This window comes from Oreochromis niloticus, linkage group LG14 (genome assembly GCF_001858045.2).
Source record: "Oreochromis niloticus isolate F11D_XX linkage group LG14, O_niloticus_UMD_NMBU, whole genome shotgun sequence".
In the NCBI taxonomy this organism is placed as follows: Eukaryota; Metazoa; Chordata; class Actinopteri; order Cichliformes; family Cichlidae; genus Oreochromis; species Oreochromis niloticus.
In genome coordinates, this window is record NC_031979.2 from 38,748,682 (window position 1) to 38,767,476 (window position 18,795).

An 18,795-nucleotide genomic window follows, 5' to 3' on the forward strand; every position below is an offset into this window, starting at 1 on the left:
AGAGGGCGAGAGGGAAGGAACTACAAACACACCGGTAGGGCATGTTTGTAGTTCCTTAAGAGCAGAGCGGGCGGTGATTGGCCGAGAGCCACAGCGACGGGCCCGCGCCTCCGCCCCGCCCCAGCAGAGTGAGAAAAGCCCCAAAAGTTAACGACAACAACAAAACAAACCACAGAAGAAGAAACGTAAACAACAGCAGGAGTAACCAACATGACGGCGGTGAGAGGAGCCGGGGTTTCAGAGCGGGGCTGCCTGGAACTTCAGGCCGCTGTGTGAGCCTCTGCCCGCGGCATGAAGCTCTCCGGGCTGCCGGCATCATGGCCGCTGTGACAGCCAACGCCCGCGGAGTCGTGACGGATCCTGCCGGAGTGTCCCCGCGGGACAGCCGGCCTCCGGCGCCGGGAGCCGGCGGGAGGTCCGCGGAGTCATGGAAGGGACACATCATCCGAGAGCTGAAGCACCGAGACCTGAGCCAGCACGCCATGTTCCAGGATCTGATCCGCTTCTGTACGCCGACCAAGTACAAATTTTATCCCCTTTAAAGCCATCACAGGGGGTCTGAGAGCAGCAGTCACCGGGCCGAACTCCATTTAAAAACCCAATAATATAGTGTTCAGAGTTACAGTGAGGTTTTACAGGCTGACGTTGAGAAATTACTGCACGAAGAAAGACATTGATGGTTTCTGAGTGAGGTTTGGTTCAGAGAAATCAGGGCTTTGTATTGGGGAACCAACAGGTTTTCATTAAAGGGCAGCAAAAATAAATATGCTTAAACCAGAACTAACGTCCTTTTACCGTCGTTACTAATCAGCCTGTTTAACACTGTACTCAGGAAACGTCACAGAAGGAGCTGCTTTACTTGGGGGCAAAAAAATGTTGTTTTTTTTAATGGAGTTTGGTTTAGAGCTGCCCTTTGTGGGGAAACAGGATTCCATCTCATCCAAGTAACTTCAGGGCTAACCTCTACTCATCGCCATGGTAACATATACTGCGAGTCTAACTTGCAATAATGAGCAGCTTCATTTTCCGACTGCCAGTGATAAGTGAATGCAGATAACCCCAAACCTGGGACTGAGGTAAAACACCGCAAAGCCAATCAGAACACACCTGAGGACATAAATTAATGTTCATAAACAAAGTAGTGCTGCAAGAACAGCGTACAGTATTTTTAAAGCAAAATCAGCTTTAAAGGGGTTTTTGTTTTTACTCGGGATTCTTCATTCAGCTCTGTTCAGTCTGAGAACGATTATGGAAGTCATAAAAAACTGGAGTTAAATCCCACATACCTCCACAACACGCTCATTTTCAACATTGAAGCTAATTACAAAGACGGAGGTAAACATCTCCAAACCTGCAGTTGCCATTCATCAGTATTCAGCATTTTTAACACTTTCTTAAAACCAGGCTGAGATTCAGGGCTTGTTGATCACAACAACTACACTTTGGTTCTGTTAGAAATCACAGACTCTCAGTTACTCTGATGTTTTATATATTTATATTTTTCAGTTATAGCAGCTCTGAAACTAAAAATGAAATTTGTGACGGGCAGAAGTTTGATGAGAGTCATCCAACCTGTCCCACCAGTCAGACATCCAGTATAATCCAGTTCACCCTCCTGTAAAATTTTTTGAATGGAGTCTGGTTTTATTTTTATTGTGGTGAGTAGATCATTAACCCCTCTGCTGAGTGTTTTGAACCTCGCCGACATCCACCCTCCTTTCATAGTTTGCTGACATTCAGGGACAGGAAGTAGTCGGCACAATTAAACCACACGTCGCCTCACTTCCTCTGCACAGTGAGTCATGTGTGACAGATAACCAGCCTGCTGCTGGTTTATCATCAGGCCGCATACGCAGAATGAAAAAAAGTGTTAAACACGACAGATTTTGAATGGAGTTTGGCTTTAGTCAATGAAAGCTGGGAAACATAATAATATTAAGTCATAATAGAGTAAAAATATCTCAGTGAAAACTCGTTGTTGTGGTTTTTTGGTCCTAGCTGTCAGTCAGGTGCTCATCAGGTACAAACCCGGAGCACCTGGTTCCTGCTCCGCCTCCTTTGACCCCCCTTTCTGTCTGCAGACACTCAGCTGCTGGAGAAAACCAGTCTGACCAAAGGACTGCTGAGCAGCTCCGCCAGGTAACTCACCTGAACTCACTGTGTGTGTGTGTGTGTGTGTGTGTGTGTGTACATGTTCAGACATCTTTGCGAGGACAGAAAATTGGCACGCTACTATACTTGTGGGGACCAACAGTCACTTATGAGGACAAAGTGCTCGTCCCCACGAGTTTGAAGACGTGTTTGAGACTCACATTGTGGTTTTAGTGTCAGGGTCACAGTTAGGTCATGGTCATGGTCAGGCATTCATTTTGAATGTGAGGGTAAGTGGCTGGGATGAGTGAGTTGTCCTCACTAAGATATGAAAACGAGTGTGTGTCTTTGTGTGTGCTGAGGCTGTGTTTGTTTTGTGTGTGCAGGCGTCCCCCTGCAGGCAGCGCCCCGCTCTCGTCCCTGCTGCAGCAGAGCATCCAGCTGAAGAAGACGACGGGAGAGGTCAGAGCAAACCTGCCCCCATTTCAGAGTGATCACATGATCAGTTACGGCCAGGTTTAGGGTGACTCAGCCCGTAAAGTGCTCGCAGAGGTCAGAGGTCATCTGGTGGCCTTCAGGTAGAACGCATGTTTTTGGGCACTCGTGTATCATTTTTCCAACCTGGAAACTGCAGTTCCTCTGACGTCCAGCAGAGGCAGCAGTGAGGTAGTCCCCACAGACGTGTTCACAGCCTCAACTCTGTGGGCTCAAATTGTGGTCATAAATATTTTGTACTTGTAAATCAAATGTGTATTTGTGTACTAAGTTTTGTAACCTTGTAAACCAAAATATGTGAAAATTATATATTTGTGCATCTACAGATGAGAATTTGTGTGTGTGTGTGTGCGTGTGTGTGTGTGTGTGTGTGTGTGTGTGTGTAAAAAATATTTACATGAGTTACAAATTTTTTTGTTAAGGTCTGCTTACATGTACAAAGCAAAAAACTACGTGTAAACTCTGCGCTCAGGTTCCCCGGCTGTGTGTGGATTTCTTCTTACAAGTACAAATTTTGACCCGACTTTTCTTCCTTTCAGCTGATTGGTCAATGTCATGTCAATCACAAATTTAACAATCCAATCAGAGAACAGATGGGTTTGGCTGTCAAAGGGGTGCTTTTTTTTTGCCAGACCTTAACAAAAAAATTTGTAACTCGTGTAAATATTTTTTACACACACACACACACACACACACACACACACACACAAATTCTCATCTGTAGATGCACAAACATAACATTTTCACATATTTTGGTTCACAAGGTTGCAAAACTCGGTACACAAATACACATTTGATTTACAAGTACAAAATATTTATGACCACAATTTTAACCCCCTACAAATCCAACGTGTTTTATCGCGTGCATCAGAACAATGAAGAGGATTTGTGGAGTCACGGAGCTTTCAGATGGTCGGACGCTGTTCTCACATGAGTTATTTATTTCTGTAACTGTTTAAATCATATTATGGAATAAAGGGGCGTGGCCTGTTTGACTGGCATGTGGATGGTGACACAGGTGTCTGTAGCTGGAGCTCTGGACTGTGTTTGTGCTGCTGTGAGGTTACTGTACTAACAGACTGTCCGAGAAGGGGGAGCCCCATTTTGATTGGATGTCACTGAGCACTTAGCAGAAAGGCTCTGCAGGCTTCACAGCAGGAACCTATATTAACAGATCTGCCGATCGGGGGTTTCAGTTCTTGTCACCGGTGGATTCGATGAAGATTCATGTTCTGCTCATGAGCAGCGGCAGGTGGTGTTGTTGTTATGAACAGCTGTTCACCTGTTTCTGTGGTCACGCTCAGAGCTCTTTCAGCTCGTTCCTGGCGGGTCAGCTCGTGTTTTTCTTTGTGGCCAATGTGATAAAACACAGCAGACTGTAACCGAGCAACAGCAGCCACTTCTTCCTCTTGTGATAAAGCCGACGAGCAGATGTGATCAGTGTGATAAAAGTGAGAGGAACAGGCAGCCTGAGGGCGGTCAGACCACTTCACTCTGAGCTGCTCCACGAGCTTCGGCCTGCAGGCTGACGATCCACAACAAACGCTCTGAGACCAGGAAGAGACGAGTTCATGTGGGATGAACCGGAAACGTCGCTTGTCCTGCGTGGACGGGTCAGAACTGGTGTTGGTCCTGCTCTGGCTTCATAAGCACACAGAGCAGAGGCTCAGCTATGCAGAATTACAAACAAGTACTTTCTGTAAGTGAGCAGAGGGATGTTAGTGTCGTTTGAGACATTTGTGTGCTCAGGAGGCTTTTTGAAAATTATACGACTCGTAATAAATCGTGTGTAGATGCTGTCCTCAGAATGTTTTGTTCTTCAGCAGGGTTTAAGCGCTGTGTGAGGTCATCAGATCAGAATCAGACATGTGACAGCGTGACGTTAACCTCACCCAGGTAAAAGTCACAACCACGAGTAACCTCTGACCTCTCCCTCCTTCTCTGTGCCTCCAGTTGGCCTATCAGGTGGTGGAGCTGCAGCAGCAGATTAAAATCAAAGACAGCGTTCTGGAGGAGCAGCATGCCAGGTGAGTAACACACCTGAGGCTGTCAGCTCACCTGTCAGGTGTAAAAACCTGCTGCAGGTGAGTTCAGGCTGAGGTTACAGAGCAGGAGGAGGAGCCTCTTTCTAGTTTTTCTTGTTCGTTCGCTGAGTAGAAATCTGGACTCACAGCTGAGCTCAAACTGCACCTCAGATCAGACTCTGCTGCTCGTCCACCGGGGGGCGCTGCGCCGTCTGACAATAATTCAAATATCTGAACCGTCTGAAATTATTTTTAATAAAAGAAAAAATCAGATTCTTTAATCAAATATTCAAACATTTAAATGTCTTTTGTCCTTTTTTGTCAAAACACAGCAAACCTCTTTATTATTTTATGTGTTTATTTTAAATGTGTTCTTCAAATCTTGTAAACTTCTAAAAAATTGATATTCCTCTTTGACATATTGGGTCTCAGGTGTTTTAGTAGCTGCACAGCGCCCTCTGCTGCCTCCAGTGTTTGTGTGAGCAGCTCCATTACACATCATACTGGTGTGACCTCCTCTTTCCTCCACCTTCAGGCTGCTGCAGGAGCGCCGTTGCCTGTCGCGAGTGTCTGATGCTCATCAGGAGCTGCGGGCACAGGTGGAGCAGGTTCAAGGGCAGAACACGGCGCTGAAGGTGGAGTACGACGCCCTCCTGGAGCGGCAGAGAGCAGCAGAGGCGAAACTACGGCAGGAGACGGTCAGAGGGGAAGAACTGCTGGCCAAGGTGATGAAGCGGAAAAACCAGGCCGCAGCTCGCATGAACAGCCACAACGAACGCCGCTCCAGGTACCTGAACGCACCTCACACATCTGCTCATCAGTGTACCTGAACTATAAATACCTCGGAGTATACATTGACAATAAACTGGACTGGGTTAAAAACACTGCTACACTTTACAGGAAGGGCCTGAGTCGTCTCTATTTTTTGAGGCGACTGAGGTCCTTCAACATTTTCTACGAGTCTGTTGTGGCCAGTGCGATCCTCTATGCTGTTGCATGCTGGGCGAGTAGATTCAGGGTTGCTGACGCCAACAGACTCAATCAACTGATCCGCAAGGCCAGTAATGTTGTGGGGAGCTGGACTCTCTTAAGGTGGTGTCGGAGAGGCGGATGTTGTCCAAGATAAAGGTAATGTTGGAAAATTCCTCCCACCCACTCCATGACATGCTGATCAGTCACAGGAGCACGCTCAGTGAGAGACTGAGATTGCCCATAATGCACCACTGAACAACACAGGACATCATTCCTGCCTGTGGCCATCTCCCTGTACAACTCCTCCACCTCACACACTGTATACTGCAACAGCTACACCCTTTTTGCACATGTTCTTCTTTCTTATTCAGGTATTTGTCAATAAGTGACTATATATATGTATAGTTATATATATATAACTATATAGTGTTTTTATTTATATATATATATATATATACATATATATATATAAAGTGTGTGTGTGTGTGTGTGTGTGTGTGTGTGTGTGTATATCAGTGTACCTGCAGGAGGGTCAGTGTGGATCTGCACTCAGATCTTCTTGTTTGTTTGTTTCAGAGCTCGAGAGGCAACCCTGCAGGCCGCAGCCAGGTCGAAGGTCAACTTAGACAGGTCAGCTGTCCATCCCCTGAGCTCTACATCGCCCTCTTCAGGTTTCTCTAAGTAAGAATAAATGAAATGCACGACACGGGTTTGATAAATCGTTTCAGAACATTTACACTGAAACAGAATTTTAAAATATATTTTTAAGTATTGATAAATGTTTTTAAGAAGTTGACAGATTTTAAGGAAAAAATGTATAATTTTAATTTCAAGAATGTTTTGAAATATTAAAGATTTTGAGACGATAATATTCTGAATAATTTCTTTATTTTTGATCACATTCAGGAGGCTTACTGTCATTTTTGTTGTGCTGAAACTTTTTCAAAGAAGTCAGTTTATTGGATATTAAAAGCTTCTAAAGGTTGATTACCGTAGTTTTCGGGTCATAAGCCGCTACTTTTCCCCCACACTGTGAACACTGCGGCTTATACTGACGTGCGGCTAATGCATATTTTTTTTCATGCGGCCAAAAACATTTTGCCTGGTAACAGTAGACCAATCAAAATGATAAGTAGTATATATACGGTATATATTTTTATCGGTTGTTAAGAGACGTTGTAATGTTGTTTGTGCACTGTTCCGTAAAAAAACCATAAGCAACGTAATTTGTGTGTTACCGATACGTACGTATACTTAAAGCTAGCCGTGTTACAGGCGCTGTTCAAGGAAAAAAAGCATTTGCAGTATGTATTTTTGTATGTTACCATAACGTTTATGTTACCTTACGGATTAAATTAAACGTTAAAAATCCTCACGTGTAATATTCCTGTACAAGTACAGAATTGATTTTCTTTCTACAATTAGAGCATGCGGCTTTTAATCAGGTGCGCTCTGTAGTTGGGGATTTACGGTAATAGACTATTTTGTTACTTCCTGTCACTGTCAGAATAAAATATGTTTGTGTTTCAGCTCATCAAGTGCTCCGAGCTCCAGATCGACGTCTCCAAAGAATGAGAAACGTGACGCATCCATGGAACGAAAACCTATGCGACTCGTGAGGTCATCAATCACGGCTTTGTTTTATTATCCATTTATTAAATACTCATTGATGATCTATTAGCGATTTGGTAGTAGTTTTCAAAAGTAACCCACTGACGACCTCAGGAGCATTTACACATAAAAGTCATTAATCCTGGAGGGAAATTGAGTTGTCATAGCAACATACAAACAACAGACAACAAAGCAATCATGTAGAAATGGAGAGATAAGAATGAAGTGGATGAGTTAGCGGGTCTGATGTCAGCTGAGGGAACGACCTCGTCTGCCTCTTCAGATCTCAGGAGCTTTTTCAAAATAAAATCATGAAATTAAATTTGAGCAGGAGGTCATTTATTAATTTTCTGTTTTATTGTATTTTCTCTCTTAGAGTTGAAATAATAAAAACCATTGTGACTTTTTATTGAGATCATTGTAATTGTTTCTATTATTAATGTTAATGTTATGCATATTTGCTCAGCAGGTTGGTTACTAACGTAACTCCAGCCTCTTTAAATGAGATGATAAACTGTTTCTTCTCTCAGGTCGGCGTCGGTGACGTCTCCGAGGATCCTGACCTCCATTAAAGAGCTGTTCGAGTGAGTTGCGACCTCCATTATGTTTTGTTTGGTTCATTCATTCAGCTGCTCAGCGAATGAATGAATGACCCTGTGTGTGACATAAGCAGAAAGAGGCGGGGCCACTCGGTCTGCAGTCAGGAGGAAGATCTCGTCTCTCCTGTAAGAATCTGTGTGTCAGCCCGAGTCCCGGCCAGAGCTCTGCAAGTCCTGGTAGCGCCCGCACACACACACACACACACAAAGAACTCCTCTGTTCTCATTACCCAGCATGCCTCTCTGCTGACCTCCGGCCTGGTTCACATGGAGTAGGACGTTTACACGACGCTGTAATGTTTCCTCTATTTGGTTTTTTCAGGATGCCCATGAGCAAGACATCAACGCCGTGCGGTTCAGCTCCAGCTCGGACCTTCTGGCCACGGGGGGGACGGACAAAGTGATCAAACTGTGGGAGGTCAGAGCAGGTAAACCCACCTGAGGTCCACTCATTGTTTTTCTTTATTATCGCTGATTTAAAGGACGGGTTGTGACCTCACTGCTGATGTCATCAGGTTTGCTGACTCACAGAGGGACCCTGGACGGCAGCACGGAGGGCATCACCTGCATCGAGTTCGACCCCATGGTGAGGAAGTCACCTGAGCTCACCTGTAAATGGAGCACTGAGGTATTTCTCACTCGTGTGGGCGTTTGTGTTTTTAGGGCTTCAGGATCCTCGCCGCGTCCTACAGCAAGGCGGCCATGCTGTGGCAGCTGGGCGACTCCGTTCCAAAGGTAAAGGTGACTCACTGCCCGGTGTGTCTGATTAATCACGTGAAACATCATCAACATATAAATTCTAAACATGAGCACAAAAAACTGTGATTTTTAATTTACAATCATGAGTTTAAAAAAAGCTTTTATTTTGAAATTGTGTTTTCTGCAGATCTGGAATGTAACTGTGTGTGTGTGTGTGTGTGTGTGTGTGTGTGTGTGTGTCTCAGGTGACTCTTACAGGTCACAGCAGGAAGGTGACGGCGGCAAGGTTCAGCAGCATCCTCCATCAGGTGGTGACAGGAAGTGCCGATGGCTCCATCAGACTATGGGACCTGCGGCGAGCTGCCTGTGAGTAACCGTGTGTGCTTGCTGCTGATTGGCTCATGGCGGCCCTGCAGTTGGAGTGTATTTAAGGCGGACTGTGTCCCTGCAGGTCTGCAGTCGCGTAACGTGGCGAAGTACTGCAGTGACCTGGTGTGCTCTGAGAACTGCATCATCAGCGGACACTACGACGGGCAGATCAGAGTGTGGGACTCCAGGTTGGTCCGTCGCCGCCACACCACACCTGTGCACCACCTGATTCTGATCCACGCCTCCGCTTCAGTAGAATCATTAGAATCTGATTCCTTTCATTCAGACACCCGACCCTCTCGTTTACTCCTCCCAGCCGTTTCCACGGTGACACCCCGTCTCCCTCTGTTACTTAGCAACAGCTTAACTCACAGACTCCCCTCAGTGTCCTCAAGTGTCCTGCAATGTCTGAAGCAGCAGGTGATTGACAGCTCTGACCACCATTTACACGTCAACATCAGCTCTCACTGGGCGTGATTGGTCAGAAACTGGATGATGTCATTTTTACCTTTTTATCGACTCCAGTTTTCTGTTTCTGATCATCGGTCCAGCGTAAAAGTTGTTAATCGGGGACGAGCCCCGATGCTTGCACCTGCTCTCGTGACCTCTGGCGCCACCTGCTGGTCAGACATGAAGGCGTGTTTAAAGCCGTTCTTACATCAAACGCTTTTCTTTACGTTCAGGGCGGCGAGCTGCGTTCAGGTGCTTCCTGCTCAGGGAAAAGTCACCTCGTTGGACCTCAGCTCTGACCATCGCCAGCTGCTCAGCTGTTGCCGTGATGACTGTCTCCAGCTGTTCGACCTGAGGAGGTGGAGCAATGAGCGCGTAACCTTCAGGTACGTCAGGACGAGGCGATGCTCTGCCGAAACGAACTTCTTGTCCATCCGTCTGACATTTGTCTGTCTGTTTGTGTCTCAGAGCCGACGGGTTCAAATGTGGCAGCGACAGCACCAAAGCCGTCATCAGGTGAGTCACATGATCAGTGACATCAGAATCAAGCACTACAAGGGTCAGTGTAGCAAAAAACTGTTAGCTGTGCTTAGTGGGCGGGCGGCCCTGAGTTTGGAAAAGGCTTACTTTGAGTTGAGTGACCGAAGCAACTACCAATGAGAGTGAAGGATACTGCTGAATGACAGAGAAGACGTGACCATCACTGGTTTGGTGCAGATCCTCTGTCGATGAAAAATGAACATGTGACTGCGGGACGTCTCGCTTTGTGTCAGAATAACAGATGAAGCTTTTGGATAATCACGGTCCAGAGGTCGAGTTCAGGGGCTCCAGGTAACTTAGGTGTGTCACCCTCCACCTGTCAGTCAGAGGCCACGCCCCTAATGCAAACTTTCACTCTTAATACAACATAAACAGGCGGGTTATTAAAGGAAAAGGCTGTAAACATTTCTGCTGTAGAGTCTGACTCACTGCCGCCTCTGCTGGACGTCTGAAACTGCAGGCTGCTGTTTGCTGTTGAGTGCAGTGTCAGTCCTTCCTTGTGTCTTTGTGTTTGAATCATTTTGTTGGGTTTCTCTGTTTACTGTAAATCTTTAACATCACATCCTCGGAGCGGCTGCAGGTCGGCCCGACACGTGCCTGTAAGCCGTCCTGTCCTCGGTGTCCGGGTGGAAGCAGGGAGGCGGAGCTGCCAGCAGAGTTTGGCTCGGTGCCCTGATCGATTATCACGAGTTTAATCGTCAGATGGAGAGGACTGTTTCTGGGCCAGAGAGATAAAAATAGGGCGAGCTGGAGATGGGGAGAGATGAGATGAGATCGGGGGATTGGTTCATTTTCTGCTGTTTCCATGACGACAGCAGAGCAGGGATGCTTTGCGCCTGTTCGACTCCCTGACAGAATCACTACACATGTGAGTCCAACACGCACAGCTGCTCTGCCTACACTATGCTGAGCCTCATCTGCTGTTGGATTCGTACCTGCGATTCCTACATTTGTTTGTTCTCGTCGTCTCGCGTTCAGCTTCTCGGCAGCCAGACTGACAGTGTCTCTAAATTCTTCAGACTCAGCTGTCCACACGGCGGGAAACCCCTGACAGCGTTCTAATCTGCATGAGGCCACAAGCACATCTGCGTCAAAGCAGAAATGTCAGAATGTATTTCTTCATTTTGTAGAAGGTGAAGCAGTATAAAACGCACGTGCTGAGTATCAGCGGCAGCGCGGTCGCAACTTTCACCGACGCCTCGAAATCTTTAGTGAACGCCGACTAAGAGCAGCCCTCGACGTTCTCGATAAAAGCAGCTCTCTCTTTCAAAATAAAGTTCTTAACTTCAAAATAAAATATTAATATTTATATGGAGCTCTTTTATTATTGAGCTTGTACAAACAGGTTATGTTTGTGACTGGACCAATGATATAACTGCATTTTACCTGTGCTGCTCTGCCAAAACACTAGTTGGTGCTGGCGTCTCTCTGAACTCTCTTCCAGCTGTCCTCCAGTCTAAGAACCAGTTTGCAGAGGTGTGGACTCGAGTCACATGACTTGGACTCGAGTCAGACTCGAGTCATTAATTTTATGACTTTAGACTTGACTTGAAAAAAGGTTGTAAGACTTGTGACTTGACTTGGACTTTTACACCAGTGACTTGGGACTTGAATTGGACTTGAACCTGTTTACTTGAAAAGACTTGATATTTTACCCAAATCTAAAATTTAACATACATATTATATAAAAAGTGCGGACCATTAATTCACTTTATTCATTCATTCATTCTTACCACACTCCGTATGTATGTGAGCGTGGGCTGTAGCACAGCCAATCAAATTAACCAGATTTGAAAAAAACAAGAACAAAAACGCTCGAGCCAAAAATGCTCCCAAGAGTAATTTCTTTCCGGTACATAAACTACGAAGTAGTCAACAAAAAGCGAAATGCAATATGCAAAACATGCAAGAAGAGAATCACAGACGGAGATGGAACAACTTCCAACTTTGTCCGACATTTGAAGTTGCATAAAGAACGGTAGGTGGTGCTTTTTTTTTTTTTTTTTTTTTGCTACGATGAGACAGCTGACTTAGCTAACTTCATCTTATTAGCAAATGTTCTTCGGGCTACGTTGATGATACTGTTTGGCTTTAACAGGTATGATATGTTTGTCATGCTATTTTAAATCCGGTCCTGCAAGCGCATCCAAGAATAACATGCAACTTGTTAGCTCAGAATTGTCGGTGAATGGTGAGCAGGGTCCGTTTCAGAAAGTGGGTTCTGTAGCTGTACTCAGTCTCTCTCCGTCTCCTCCCCATCATTAACCCCGTAGATTTAACCCAGTTTAGACTGACAAATATTTATTTTACCATCACATCACAATTCAAAATCACTGTGTTTAATTTGCAATTAGTGTATGGTCGTGTTTAACTTTTGCATGTCTGAGCCAGGGAAATTTTTTTTGGTTAGAAAATCTGGCCCACCTTAGTGTGTAATTGAGTAGTCCTGCTATACATGGCCTTTTTCTTCTGTCATTTATGTCAATACATCAAATAAAATACTTTGATCTTATATTATTAGCTGTTGTTTATTTGCAAAGGTTATTCTCAACAGGGATGCTAGACAAAAACGGCGTTTTCTACAGACAGCCTAGCATACGCTCTCCACTTGCGAGTGAAAAAAGAAAAAGAAAAACACCCCTTCCCTATTGGTGTTAGAGTTTACCATGTCAGCCAATCAAAAAAATGATAAGGCAACATGTGACATTTGGTTGTTTAGGGAGAAGGGGAAGTTTTTAGGAGTGACACCCGCGACGGAAAGCGGGCGAGCGAAAGAAAGAGAGAGAGAGAGTTTTCATATGTGAGACATTAGTGACGTTTAGCGTGTTTGGAGGCTATAGTTAGTTTGTTGTGTAGTTATTGTTTTGTATTGTGTGTCGGTTAGACTGCTGAATTTCATATTTGATCTAAAAAAGCTGTCAAAGGCAGATTCCAGTGTAAACGCTGTCTCCACATAGAAAACTGGACTGTTGCACCTCCAGTTGTCAGACCTGCAGGGTTTAGGCCTGTGCTGTTCTCCTCTGTCTTATACTGAACACAAACTACATGTTTTGGACTGGCACAAATAATTTGTGTGCCTTCTTATTTGATGCAGCACACCTGATTGTTCTGTAAATAGATTTAAATGGTTATATAAAAAACGCCTGAGGCCTTGGCTGCATTTTTAGGTAAATAGTACCATATAACTTTGTTGTTTGCAAAACTTGTGCATCATTTTTAGAAATGTACAATTTCTATTTGCATTTCAAGTTATGAAAATGATTCGTTAAACATGTAAAAAAAATATAACTTTTTTCTACTCGGATTCTGAATTTTTTGTCTGAATTTAGATCAACTGTGCTAATATAGTATACCAAAATGAAAAAAATAACTCAAATTTCAGATATTTGAGGTTGTGCTGTAAATAATGATACCAAACAAGGCAAGAAAAACATATTTTAAAGGTGAAATATAGAAGTAAAATCAAAAGTAGTCAAGAACGGCCAATTATACCCGGGACCCCAGAGGGTTAAAAAAAAGACTTGAAAGGACTTGAAATTCAAAGTTTCGGACTTGGGACTTGACTTGAAAGTTGTCTGTCTTGACTTGCGACTTGACTCTGACTTGCTTGACTTTACTTGAGACTTGACTTGTGACTTGAGGATAAAGACTTGGGACTTACTTGAGACTTGCAAAACAATGACTTGGTCCCACCTCTGCCAGTTTGCATGTGGGAAAACGATTGTGTTGAACTGGCCAATTGGTTGTTGCGGACAGCATCAGTGCTGTGTTGCATTTGTGGGGCGTTGCACATCAGGTCACAGCGAAGGGCTCAGAGGGTTTGTGGTTGCAGCGTAATGAAGAGACAAGTGTAAATCCCTCTTCAGTGTCCGAGCTGGGAGTTCGTGGCTCTGCAGATGGAGAGAATCATGGAGCTGTTTGCTCACAGCAGCAGGAAGTTTCAGGTCGGAACAGCTGTTTCACCCAGATGTTCTCTCTTTTCAGTCCAGACTGCTGCTATTTGGCGGCCGGCTCTGCAGATGGTGCCGTTTACATTTGGAACGTCTCGACGGGCAAGTTGGAGACCCGCCTACCCGACAAACACAGGTAACACCGAAGACCTGAGTCAGGTGATAAGCACAGTCACTGCCAGTGCAGGGTCCTAAAGATCAGAGGCTCCAGCTCAGCTCCCTGTGGGACTCCAAATGCTGTTAGTTCAGCTTTACTCTTAATGTTGAACTAGTCTCTTGAGAGACTCCGCATGTGTTTAACCACAGAGGAAGTTTCGATTGTCCCTTTAACAGCCTGCTCTCTTTCAGCTCGTCCATCAGCGCCGTGTCTTGGTCTCTGTCTGGCGAATACTTCGTCAGCGTGGACAAGAGCAAGCGAGCCGTCCTCTGGAGTGACATGTGAGGCAAACCCACAACGAGGTCACGTTGTCGTGGAGACGCGTCACACATCCAGCCTTGATTGGACAGATGGCTGTTTGACAAAAGTCTTTTTTAAGCTGTTTGTTGGTTGGACCAAAGGGAAGTGACCTTACGTTGTTGTGATCTATGATAACCCTGAAGAATATTAACGAGGGAGGAGAACACGGACCTTCTACCAGCTTTAAGCTTTTTCTGTGTAAAACCTGTGTGAACAAAGGGAAACGTTCCTGCAACGCTTGAACCATTTTACAGTGGACGACGCCAAAATGAAGCGAGGCCGAACGGCTCGTCGGTCACGTGTGCACATGTCAGCCTGCGGCGTGCGCTGTGGTCACGGACTGAAACCAAGCTAACTTTTTTTTTTTTTTTTACCTGGAATGAGTAGAACGTTTTTGTTTTTGTAATTACAGACAGATTACTAACTCACACGCTTCTAACGGTCCCGTTTTAGATTGTAAAGTTTTTCCCGCCTTGTCTCAGCTTGTTTTGGGTGCTGAGAAAGTCTTAAATTGACATATATTAATAAAAGATCTGAAACTGTTTTAAACTGATGTTTTCAGTCACCTCAGATTCATGTCCTCGCTTTTGCATTCAGAGTGGGGCCGCAGCTCGACACTGAAGCTCCACCCACCTGCTGGCAGCCAATCAGAAAAAAGTTGTCTTTGAAGGGGGAGGGGCTAAAACTGCATTTCAGAGGACTGCACTGAGGCAAACTTCTCCGTTTTCCTTTAAATTGTTATTAAAATTGTGCGTTTTGTGGATCACTGTAGAAACTGTAGAAAACAAGCTGTTTCCACTAAGGTGTTTGTAAAGGGTGGTGCTAACATTCAGGGATTCAGGGAGCGTTCAGATCTATGAGCACCACCCTCAGACTGCCTTAACCTTTGAACCCCTGAGAAGAAGCTTTCAACGGTCACCGCTTCATTCAGGCCCGCGAATGTTTGCTCCTCTGTGGGAGCTCCTGAGTCCTGAATTTAAACCAGCCGTTCTGGGATCGGTGGGAGTGTTTCCAGTCTTTCTGCTCTCAGCCGTGGATTCACTGAGTGATTATTTTGTACTGTAAGTGATGCGAAGCTGCTCTGGAGGATTTGGAAATGAGCAGAACGTGTCCACCTGTGTTGTCCTGCGTTTGTGTATCTGCAGCGAGAGGCTGCCGCTCAGGTAACAGTAGCACTCAGGTGTGTCTTTGTCTCAGATGTCGTTCTCCTAACGTTCTGTCAATGTTTTTAATATGTTGGTAACGTTTCTGCTCTCAGCTCTAATAAACGCTGGTCTCTAACCATCTGTCCTTCGTCCTGTCGTCTCCTCATTCCTTTCTGCTTGAAGGCTTTGTTCATTTTTTCACCACAGTCTGAAGTCATGTCACTGAGTTTAAAAAGACAAGGTGATGATGATGATGCTGATGAGGAGCTTCGGCGCTGCAGGCTGCTTCACACTGAGGTCATTGATTAGGAAACCGAAAGCAGCTGGTGCCTCCAGACTGACCGAGCGCTGACCTACACGCCGCGTCGAGTGTTAGCAAGCTTCCGTTTTCCTCCACTTTCTCCGCTGGTTGTCACAGAAGCCTCTCATTTTGACCAGGTGGATGGTTTCTATCAGTCATGGCAACAACAGATGAGTCAGTCAAGTCTGATGTACTTCATGTTTCTGCTGCCGTCATCTTACAGAGCGAATCAGGTGTTTTCAGCTGAAACTCCATCTATCACTCCTCTGTCATCCGCCCCGTCTGTTTGACATGAAAAAGCTCATCTATGAGGGATCGAGCAGGCATCCTGGTCAGATGCTGAACCACCGTTTTGAGGACTAACGGCTCTATTGAGACTCTCCCTAACGACTGCGCTCCTCAGCCTCTCTAAGCACAGCCATCTTCAGATGAAGCTCATTTCTGCAGCTTGTACCTGTCTTCCTCCCCTCACAGCCAGCTGGTCACAGTAGATGATCCTGAGCCTGGTTCTGCTGGAGGTTTTTTCCTTCCCACTGTGACCGAGTGCTTGCTCTTTGTGGTCTATCTGATTTTTTTTAGGTTTTCTCTGTATTATTGTAGGGTCTTCACCTGAACAGAGTAATATAAAAGTAAGTAAAATTTTATTTATATAGCACCTTTCAAGATAAAAATCACAGAGGCTAAAACATAAAGACAAAATCAACCAAAAGCAAGTTTAAAAAGATGAGTTTAAAGCTGTTTTTTTTAAAAGAGACCACTGAGTCCACAGATCTCAAACTCAATGGGAGAGAGTTCCACAGTCTGGGGGCCACAGTTACAAAAGCTTTGTCTCCTTTGTTTTCAGCCTCGTGTGCTGGACAATCAGCAAGCCCGAATCACATGACCTCAGTGACCTGCTGGGAATGTATGGATGTAAAAGATCTCTGATGTGCTTGTCCATGCAGAGCCCTGAATGTCAGAGTCATAATCTTAAAGTGGACTCTGAATTTAATAAGGAGCCAGTGCAGCTGGATCAGCAGGGGTGTGACATAGGAGTACTTGGAGGACTTGGTCAGAAGCTTTGCAGCAGCGTTCTGAGCACCCTGCAAAGATTCCAAGGAGGCATTACATAAACACATGAACAAAGAATTACAATAGTCCAAACGGGATGAAACAAAAGCATGTCATGCCAGTTCAGAGCATGACACAACGGGACTCAAAGTCAGGGCTGAGTCAAAAGTTACACCAAGGTTGATAGATGAAGCAAGAGGACCTAAATTTTCCAAAACCCTAGGCAAAAGATTTAATGGGAGCACAAACAAGGACTTCAGTTTTCTCCTCATAAAGTTGAAGAAAGTTATCAGCCATCCGACCTCTAATGGAGTCTATGCACCTGTGCAAAAACTGTAGCTTGGAAACATCTTGGGGCTTCAAGGAGATATACAACTGAATATCATCTGCATAGCAGTGATAAGAAATGTCCTTAAAAGTGCTCAATAAGCGCTGAAGAGAGAGTAAATACAACAAGAACAATAAGGGTCCCAACACAGAACCTTGTGGCACAACATAGGCAAGAGAAGTAGAAGAGGAACTGTACTTAGAGGGAGCCACAGAGAAGGATCGTTCATACAAATAAGATTCGAACCAGTCCACAGCAGACCCTGATATACCCACCCAGTGTCTCAGCCTATCTAGCAGAATGTGATGGTCCATAGTATCAAAGGCAGAGGTCAGGTCCAACATCAGCAGGACAGAGCATTCTCCTGCATCATAATTCATCAGGATGTCACTGGAGACTCTAAAAAGTGCAGTTTCAGGAGCATGAACTCTACGAAAGACAGACTGGAATTTATCCAGAATGCTGTATTCATCCAGAACAGCTATCAGCTGCTTAGCAACAACGTTTTCTTAAACCTTAGTGATAAATGGTAGTTTTGAAATTGGTCTATAAGTGCTAAGCAGAGAAGCTTGGGTTTTTTTTTAACAGTGGGTGAATGACAGCATTCTTACAATAACCAGGACCTGACCAGAAACCAATGAACTATTGATAATTGTAAGCACACAGGGACCGATAGACTGAAAGACATTTTTAAACAAAGATCCAGGTAAAATATCAAGAGAGCAGGAGGACGCTTTCATCGAATTAACTAATTTGACCAGCTCAGGTAAGGACAGAGGTAAAAACCTTTCTAAAATAACAGGCCCAGGTTGAGTTGGAGCTGACAACAGAGGCACAGAAGGAGAGATATTGTTCCTCACATTGCTGACTTTTTCAACAAAGAAAGAAAGTTTTCACAATCTTCAATCGATGAAATTGGGACAGCAGGTGGAGCAGGGGCAACAATACTACTAACGGTGTTGAATACTACCTTGGGGTTAACTCTGCTCTTTGAAACTAGGTCTGAGTACCCATAGCTTTAGTCACAGGTGAGGCTAAGGATGTCGACCAATGGCTAATTCAACAGCTTTGCTTATGCTCTCAGTTGTGAACCACCCCAAGGAAAGCTGGATCCATGAAATCCCGAGGCCCCTGAAACAGATGCCCTTCCCATTCTGGACAAACTAAAAACTTCCATCACTCGCGAGCCAAGAGCGGCAGGGTGGAGGCAGATGGGGGAACTGCAGAACGCAAATATAAAGTGTCGAAAAACAGCGCTCATCTACTTAAAGACGGATGGCCACATTAATGTGAACAAATAAAAACAGTGGGCCTCACGCAGGGGCTTGTGGTGCGTACCCATACATCTATAAAGCATGATGAGAGATAAACCTGAACTGCTTCACACTGATGTGACTGAACCCGAGCACAACACTGCCTAAACACCTGCACTCAATGTCCAGCAGGGGGCGACTGGTTGTAAGGAGTCACTGATGACGAGATGTAAACATGTTTAAGAATCCGTACTGAGGGTTGGATTAAGCAAACAGCTGAATTTAAACGCAGTGATGCGCAGCTGGCAGTGAATGTTCATAGCAAGCAATTAGAACGACAGTGACTTTCTTTGCTCTCTGGTCGGCTTCCCTCCTCGGGCTGTAAAGATTCAAGCCTGGAAAAGTGTCCAAATGTAGAGGAAAGAAATATTTATTTAATGAAGGACAGATGGAAGGAGGGT

General features: G+C 45.0%; 1 protein-coding gene across 4 annotated transcripts; it reads left to right on the forward strand.

The window, feature by feature from the left end:
• Nucleotides 1-83: 83 nt before the first annotated feature.
• Nucleotides 84-15,543, forward strand: atg16l2 (ATG16 autophagy related 16-like 2 (S. cerevisiae)). Of its 4 annotated transcripts, none has more exons than XR_002064597.2 (18): nucleotides 84-507; nucleotides 2,082-2,139; nucleotides 2,478-2,553; nucleotides 4,540-4,613; nucleotides 5,146-5,397; nucleotides 6,159-6,263; nucleotides 7,113-7,202; nucleotides 7,724-7,777; nucleotides 7,864-7,969; nucleotides 8,115-8,220; nucleotides 8,308-8,378; nucleotides 8,456-8,527; nucleotides 8,737-8,857; nucleotides 8,943-9,048; nucleotides 9,544-9,696; nucleotides 9,779-9,826; nucleotides 13,835-14,039; nucleotides 14,149-15,543. XR_002064597.2 is itself a non-coding variant. In XM_019367742.2 (18 exons), exons 1-18 carry the CDS (start codon nucleotides 318-320, stop codon nucleotides 14,240-14,242), a joined length of 1,827 nt encoding a protein of 608 aa, XP_019223287.1. In that variant the 5' UTR covers nucleotides 84-317; the 3' UTR covers nucleotides 14,243-15,543. The 4 variants fall into 4 exon arrangements, 3 of the variants coding, with proteins under 3 accessions (XP_019223287.1, XP_019223286.1, XP_005465882.1); XM_019367742.2 differs by having other exon boundaries at nucleotides 6,159-6,212; nucleotides 13,835-13,936; XM_019367741.2 differs by having other exon boundaries at nucleotides 85-507; nucleotides 13,835-13,936.
• The last annotated feature ends 3,252 nt before the right edge of the window (nucleotides 15,544-18,795 follow it).